We start from the raw sequence: 8,508 nt of genomic DNA, 5'->3' as shown, positions 1-8,508 counted from the left end.
TGATCCCCTATACAGCTCTCTTAAATCCAACCTGTGCCAGCGAAGAACTCAAGCCGGACTTTCGCTTAATAAACCAAATCGGGGTCCCAGCGAAGAACTCAAGCCGTGTCTACCCCGAAGGACCGGGTCCCAGTGAAGATCTCAAGCCGTGTCTACCTGTCCTATCCATAGCCAACACCACATCACACGCACGCCAACGCACGCACACTGCTTCAAATTACCACAACAATATCCATGGCACTTTATCAGTTGTGAATGCAATATAAAAAATGCCTAGGGTTTAACTACATAGATATATACATATAAGTGATGCATGGGCATGCATTAAACATATAATAATATCAAAATTATAATTAAAATTAATATTTTACTCACAGACTTGACAGCAGTCACTGTGGTGGCTGGGCAAAGGAAGAAGGCTGTCCCGGCTCACCTGACAATTTTATTATAATTTTTTAATACAATTGACTCAATACAACCCAAGAAAAGACCAAATACGTCCTAAGTTGTGCCGAAAATCCGGCAGAGTCTCCCCTATACCTAGGACCTACCCAACCTGCAAATGGGTTTAAAACACACTTCTATATCCACCAACCATACACCTATAACTCAATTATATCACACAGCCCCTCCTGGGCACATCCAAACAGTCATCAATCACAATATATAAAATTACAGTTTAGTCCTTGTAATTAACCCTTTTTGCAAAAACCACCCAAATAAACTCTAGAAATTCTAAAACTTTGCCCCGTGGGCCTTAGCAATATTACTAGGCTAATGCAAAAAGAATCATAATTTTATGAGCTACCACGAATATTTTATGAATTTTTAATCCTATTTAAGTACTATAAAATTATGAAAAAGCAAGGTTCAGGTTTACCTATACAGATTCTGAATCCGGGGATGCACTTGGGACATCTGACAATGGTGGGGTAGCTAAAATCTAGATCCAATTCTAAGACTTTTTCGGTAGCCAGTCTGTCTGGCCGGAAATTCACAGACTCGGACAACCGTCGAATTTCCGAGAATTGAAGATACCTACACGAAGCCCATAACACGGGGATTAGTACATAAATTTTAGGGAATTTTTTAAGCTCATTTAATGCTCAGAAAAATACTACGAAATTCCGTGGGACCCATCGAAAAACGGTGTCGGAAAATTTCAAATTTTATATTGCCGCGAAGCTCTCGACGAGTGGAGCGCTCTGGTACTCTCCGTTTTCTCGTGGGGTTCACGATTTGCGAGAAATCTAGCCCAAAAGTCAAAATGGGCTAAAACTTCCCGAACAAAAATTGGATAAATCGTTCGATGGATTTTGATGTTTTTGGTGTCTCTGGAAAGCTCTCGAGGTGTAGATGGTGTTTGACACAAGACCTGGCCCAATCGGTGGCCGGATTGGCCGAATTTCGACTGGAAAGACGAAGCGGCGTGTTGCGCAGCTTCACGCGCTGTTTCCCGGCGTTCCAGGCGGAGGCTGATGATGGGGGGAGGCTGCAGTGGCGCGCCGGCTAGGTGGGGAGGGCTGGGTGGCAGTTGGCCGGCGAGGGGAGGAGAGAGGAGATAGAAAACGGGAGAGAGAGAAGCAGAGGTGGGGGCGGGCGGGGAGAAAGAAAAAGGAAGAAGAAGAAGCCGGTCCGATTCGACAGGTCTGATCCGGTCTGGTTCGATTCAGCCGGTCCGATTCAAGATACAAAATTTTAAATTTTTACTCTGTCTTTAGACCGAAAACGAGGCCCAAAAATTCTGAAAAAATTCTAGAAAACTCAGAAAAATTCGTAGACTCCAAATATATTTTTAGTTTTGCCACATGGTCTTTAAATTAATTTTTAAAAATCATCAAAGTTTATATTTTTGAAAAATCGAACCCGATTTCTAAAACCCGAAAAAAATTTCAAATAATTTTCTAAAATTTAAATAAAATAAAATACTAATATTTATCCATAAAATAATAAATTTAAAAATTAGGGGTGTTACAAACAATAACTTAGCAAATTAATTAACATTGAAATGAAGAACTATCCAAAAAGAAGTGTAATAGTAGAAATAAAAAAATTGCAGTAAGACAATTAATTGATTGGGGGTTTTGTTAATCACGATTCAACACTAATTTGAATCTGGCGAGAACCACAAGAGACCGGGCCTGCTGCCGATCGTCAAGAAGAGACAGTACGTTAATAACAAGAGTTAATTTTACTTGTATAAATACCATATTAACTCACTGAACTTCGAAACACATCAATCAAAAACCTGTTTGTTAAGTCAAAATTAATTTGGTTTTTTTATGGCCAAGTCGACGCTGCTTTCTCTTCTCTATCCATTGCTGCTAGCTGCATTGTTTATGCATGGTCATGGCCAAGAAAAGAAGGTATGTAGAACTGTTCTCCGCATGTATAGTTTTAATTTTTGCAAGTTTTGAAGCATCTATTCTTTAATAAATTCAAGAGTTATATTTCTTGTATATACAGGTTCACATTGTATACATGGGAGACTTGCCGCGAGGAGATTTTTCTGCTGAATCCACTCACCATTCCATGCTAGAGAGTGTACTTGGAAGGTTAACGCTTTACTGCTATTGTTAAATCTTTCTTGACCCTCACACTACGAAAAAAAGAAAAGGGAAATTTATTTGTTTGTTTTGCAATATTGCAGTACTTTATCAGCCAAAGAATCATTAATCTATAGTTATGGGAGGAGTTTCAATGGATTTGCAGCTAAGTTATCAGATGAAGAAGTCGGAAGACTCTCAGGTTAGAGTTTCCAGCAAGTAGTTTTACAAGAAAACTGATTTGTTCTGTACTAAATATAATTCCTGAAATTGGCTTTAGAAATGGATGGTGTCATCTCCGTGATTCCAAACCACATACTGAAGATTCACACAACGAGGTCATGGGACTTCATGGGTTTCTCCGAAGGCAAACTTTCCGGGTCTCAGGAAGGAAATGTCATTATTGGTCTTCTGGACACAGGTTTTTTCTTTTGTAGTATTTTTTCACATCAGTCTGAGAAAAAATTCAAGATGATATGCTAATTGGAAGCTTTGCAATGTCTTTATATTCCAGGAGTCTGGCCAGAATCTGAGAGCTTCATCGATACAGGAATGGGTCCTCCACCATCCAAATGGAAAGGAACATGTCAGGGTGAAGGCAACTTCACCTGCAACAAGTGAGCTTTCTGTATCCTTTAGTACATAACTAAATTGCAACGCTTCACTTCAGGTCAGCGACTAATTAATGAAATTTGAAATATTTGAAATTGTAGCAAGATCATTGGAGCTCGGTACTACAACAGTGAGAACTGGTATTTTGAGACAGACTTCAAATCCCCTAGGGACTCCGAGGGACACGGAACCCATACTGCTTCAACTGCAGCAGGGCGGAAGGTGCAAGGAGCGAGCTACTTTGGTTTGGCTGAAGGAGTTGCAAGAGGTGGAGTTCCATATGCAAGGATTGCAGTGTACAAAGTCTGCTGGTCATTTGGATGTGCTACTGCAGATATCCTGGCAGCATTTGATGATGCCATAGCTGATGGTGTTGACATTGTATCAGTGTCCCTTGGTGCTCCCTGGCCATTCCCATATATGGAGGACCCAATTGCTATTGGATCCTTCCATGCCATGAGATATGGTATACTGACTTCAAATTCTGCTGGCAATTCTGGACCCTATCCGTATTCAGTCTCCAATTTTGCACCCTGGACACTGACTGTTGCTGCCAGCACCATTGATAGGAAATTCGTTGCCAGTGTTGTGCTTGGAAATGGAAAAGTCTTCACTGTAAGTTTACCACTGCGGTTATACTCTGGTTTCTCTTAATTAATGTTTTTTTCTTTCTACAGATTTTTTTTTTTCATATTTCTATTTGATGATTTAGGGACTATCCATTAATAACTTTATGCTGAACGGGACATATCCATTGCTTTGGGGAGGAGATGCAGCAAACTACTCTGCTGGTGCTGACCCTGATATTGCAAAATATTGCTTTCCCGGTGCCTTGAATTCATACATAGTACAAGGAAAGATTGTATTCTGTGAAACCGTTTGGGATGGTTCTGGCATCTTACTTGCTAATGGTGTGGGCACCATAATGGCCGATTCTGAGTACAGCAAAGATTTTGCTTTCAGTTACCCCATACCGGCAACAGTAATCACCACGGAAGATGGCCAGCAAATTTTGGATTACATAAGATCCACACAGTAATTGTCATTATTTTTAGTTTTTTTTCCCTGTAGCTTATTAGTCACTCAAATCGCTTGGAAAAATCTCTGGAAGTATAAATATATATTTCTTCAGGAATCCAATCGCAACTATTCTGGTTGGTGAGACGTGGAAGGATATCATGGCACCTTCCGTTGTATCATTCTCTTCTAGAGGACCCAACCCTATCAGCCCGGACATTCTCAAGGTAATCATCACTCATCATAACGTATGATAATATATAGCTATAATTATTCATAGCATTGATTACTATTGTGACTTTGTTTGAGGACTTGTATTGAAATACATTACACGGTTGATGCACAGCCTGATCTCACAGCCCCTGGTGTGGACATTCTTGCTTCCTGGTCTCCTGTGTCACCACCTTCCATCTATTGGAGGGACACCAGGAGTGTATACTTCAACATAATCTCTGGTACATCTATGTCTTGCCCACATGCTAGTGGTGCTGCAGCTTATGTAAAGGCGGCCCACCCTGACTGGTCTCCTGCTGCCATTAAATCCGCCCTCATGACAACAGGTACTGCCTTTTTAAACTGAAATGGCTAAAAATGAATTCGATTTAATCAACACTCTCACTAAGTAGTTGTTTGTTTCCTTTGAATAGCTTATATAATGGACTCAAGGAAGCACCCAGATCTTGAATTTGCTTACGGGTCTGGTCACATCAATCCACTGGGCGCAACAGACCCTGGACTTGTTTATGATGCATCTGAAGCAGATTACATTAACTTCTTATGCAAACAGGGTTACAACACTACCACTCTCAGACTGATCACTGGGGACAATAGCAGCGTTTGCAGCAGCACGGTGCCTGGAAGAGCCTGGGATCTTAATTACCCGACTTTTGCCCTCGCCATTGAAGATGGGCAGCCAATTCAGGGAGTGTTTACAAGGACAGTTACAAATGTTGGGAAACCAAATTCAACCTACAGTGTGGGTGTCTACATGCCAAGCAGTGTTAGTGTGACCGTGGAGCCTTCTGTCCTATCATTCTCTGCCATTGGAGAGACAAAAACATTCACAGTGAAAGTGTATGGCCCAAAGATTGCACAGCAGCCAGTCATGTCAGGCGCAATCTGGTGGAACGATGGGACGTATGTGGTGAGAAGTCCACTAGTTGTATACAACATTTTACCCGGTGCTACTTATTCTTCTCCCTACTCCTTGACCAAGCCACAGAAAACACCTAAATTCGAAGGTTCTTCGGTGTATCACAAGAATGGCATCCTCGGACATGACTAGCTAAAAAACACCACGTTTGTATTTCAAATGCCATCTCAAATTTTGTGCTGCTCTCACCTTGCAACTGTAAGGTTGAAATAAAACAAAAATAAGAAGCAATCTCTCAGCCGCTAGAGGGAGAGATTGTCCATTTCAAATATTTTTTAGCTAATTAATTTTTCTCAGTAGCCATTGTCTTGTTCCAAAATTGGGTTTTGACATGGAGTGGAATTTCATGGGAGGTAACTACTTATATCATCAGTGTGTTTACCAACAAAGGTAGGGGTGGCAATTTTTGACATGACCCGCAAACAGGACACGAAAATATAGAGTTTAGGTTAGGCTTATTCGTGTTCGTGTTGGCCCATTTATGACACGGTTATAATCGTGTCGTGTCACGGGTTAACCCGCTAACCCGACTAACCTATTCGTGTTCGCGGGTCGTGTCAAAAATTGCCACCCCTACCCCTGACCCACTAACCTATTTGATCCACTATGACCCGTGAACCCATATAGCGTGTTAAATGGGCTTTTTTGTGTTAAATGGGTTATTTCGTATTAAATGGGTCGTGTCGTATTGAATACATCTAATCCAATTTAATATTAATCGTGTCGTATTGTGTAACTCGTATAAAAGAAGGGTCGTGTTCGTGTTTAAATTTTTGACATAATTTATTAATTGTGTCGTGTTCGTGTGGACCTTAATCGTATTCGTATCATATGTTGACACGACAAGAACACGACCCATCAACTCGAATTGTCACCCCTAAACAAACGTCGTACAAAATCTTTTTTGTTCGTTAGCGATTTTAAAGTGGTAAAATGAATTTTCAAAAAATCCTTTTAAAATTTCACATATTTAGTAGTAATAAAAGTAAAATTAGGCAGCTAATTTGCCTTCAATTAAAATCGGCGTCTTTGTGGTTTTCAAACAGAAATAAAATTAAACCACTAATTTCATCTCAGATTAAATAAGATTTTGTAGACAGAATTGTAATTAGATGACTAATTTTAAAATTAAATGTATAATTATCCTAAATATGCAGATGGCTAAATTCTTGAGGAGCGAATAATTGATCCAGCTGGGGAATCGAATTGTATGTAGTACTGTAAATCGGCAATCCCCTAGGTGAATTAGAGCTTACCAAAATAAATTATACAGACAGTATCTTAATTTAAGTATATATAATAGTAATGTATTAAAATTTTAATTTATAATATAAAATCTCTGATTTTTAATTTAATTAATATAAAGCATCTTGTAATCTTCGGTTGTTGGTTTGTACATTATTTATCCATACATGCCATTTATCAAATTTAAAAAAAAAATATATATATATATATATATATATATATATATATATATATATATATATATATATATATATATATTCATGGATTGTAGCTTTAAATAAATAGGCTATAGGTTACTAAAGTATCGACTTATATAATTTGAATCATATAATGAATAGAGAAAGAACAATGAACAAAACTTGAGAGAATTTAATTAAAAATTATTATTTTTAATTAATTAAAATTTCTTTCTTGACAAGTGTCAAATTAACAGAGAGAAAATAACTTAAAAGCCGCTTATTGAAGGTTATAGGGTGTTTTATATTACTTAAATTAAAAATTAGAAAGTTTTATATTATAAATAAAAATTTATGTATTTTACTATTGAGGTACTATCTATATAATTTAAAAAAAAAATGATGGGAGCAAGACGGGCAAAATAAGGCTGCCATGCTTGACTGTGAGAGAACAAGAGAGGATGAAAGAAAATTTTTTATATGTTAATTTATATTAAAAGGGTGTTTATTTGATTTATAAAAGAATTATAAGCAAATTAATATTTAATTTAGGTTATAATTAAAAAAAAAAACTTAAAATAAGTGGTAAGTTATTAAGTTAAAAGTAAGATACACCCTTATGTCTTATATTTAAAACTAATATTTGACAAGGTAAAAGATCATCTTATCCTAATAATTTTTAAAACTATCAATATTATTTTTATTTTAATTACAATAACCTCAATCACATATCTTTTTTGTTTTCATCTTAACAAATTAAATTACTTTTAAATACTTTTTAACCAAATATTTAAAAGTTAATTTTAAATAATTTTATCAAACAATTAACTATTTATTTTAAAATTAACTTATAAATTAAAAATAAATTTTAAATAAAAAATTCAATTATTTATCAGATGCCAATTTAATTGCCACGTCAATTTTTTAAATTATAAATTATTATATCAATTAAAATTGAGAAAAATTTAATATATAAATTAAAATTTAAAGATGATGTTGATATTTAGATAGAATTTAAAAAATACTGAGTGAAATTAACTTTAAAATAAAGCCACCATAATAATCCCTTTAGTGACCCCTATATTGTTATCTCACCTTTCTTAAAAGATAATAAAAAAATCTTTGAAAAGGGAATAAAAAATATACTATTTAATTTCATTCAATCAATTAGAAGAAATTAAAATTATTATAATTAGCCAAATAAAATTTTAAAATCTATTTGGACATATAATTGTTAGAATAAAATCATTATGCAAAAAAAAAAAATGCACTAATGGAAACAAATTATGCAAATGTGAGAAGATATATAAGACCGGATTTTTCTTTTCTAAATCTGATTTACTATAAATTTAAGACATAAAATGTATAATAAAACTTACCTATCACTACAAGAAATGTTAAAAATAATTATGAAAATTGCCGAATACAGAATTTCGTTGGTAATTTATAGACAAATTACCGACGTTTTACCGATGAAAAAGAGAAATAAAATTTAAACTAACTTTTACCGATGAAATTACCTATTAATTACCGATCAAAACTTTATCGACGATGTAATTTCGTAGGTACCGACGATGTAATTTCGTAGGTAATTAACGGCAAAATTAACGGCCAAATAATAAAAATAACGACCAAATGTTTCGTCGGTAATTACCAACGAAACGCTTTCGTATGCAATAATAAAAATAAAATAAAATTTTAAAAAAAATACTTATGAAAAATTTTTCGTCGGTAATTACCAACGAAAAGTTTTTCATAG

The 8,508-nt window shown here is 35.7% G+C and overlaps 1 protein-coding gene across 1 annotated transcript; it reads left to right on the top strand.

Moving 5' to 3' along the window:
• Positions 1-2,282: 2,282 nt before the first annotated feature.
• Positions 2,283-5,465, top strand: LOC110654752 (cucumisin). Its single transcript, XM_021810857.2, has 10 exons — positions 2,283-2,366; positions 2,467-2,555; positions 2,651-2,748; positions 2,827-2,967; positions 3,061-3,163; positions 3,260-3,773; positions 3,871-4,193; positions 4,291-4,402; positions 4,522-4,735; positions 4,823-5,465. Exons 1-10 carry the CDS (start codon positions 2,283-2,285, stop codon positions 5,458-5,460), a joined length of 2,316 nt encoding a protein of 771 aa, XP_021666549.2. The 3' UTR covers positions 5,461-5,465.
• Positions 5,466-8,508: the final 3,043 nt, after the last annotated feature.

Source organism: Hevea brasiliensis, chromosome 9 (genome assembly GCF_030052815.1).
Source record: "Hevea brasiliensis isolate MT/VB/25A 57/8 chromosome 9, ASM3005281v1, whole genome shotgun sequence".
In the NCBI taxonomy this organism is placed as follows: Eukaryota; Viridiplantae; Streptophyta; class Magnoliopsida; order Malpighiales; family Euphorbiaceae; genus Hevea; species Hevea brasiliensis.
The sequence above is the reverse complement of the archived record's forward strand: the minus strand, read 5'-3'. Positions and strand labels throughout refer to the sequence as shown.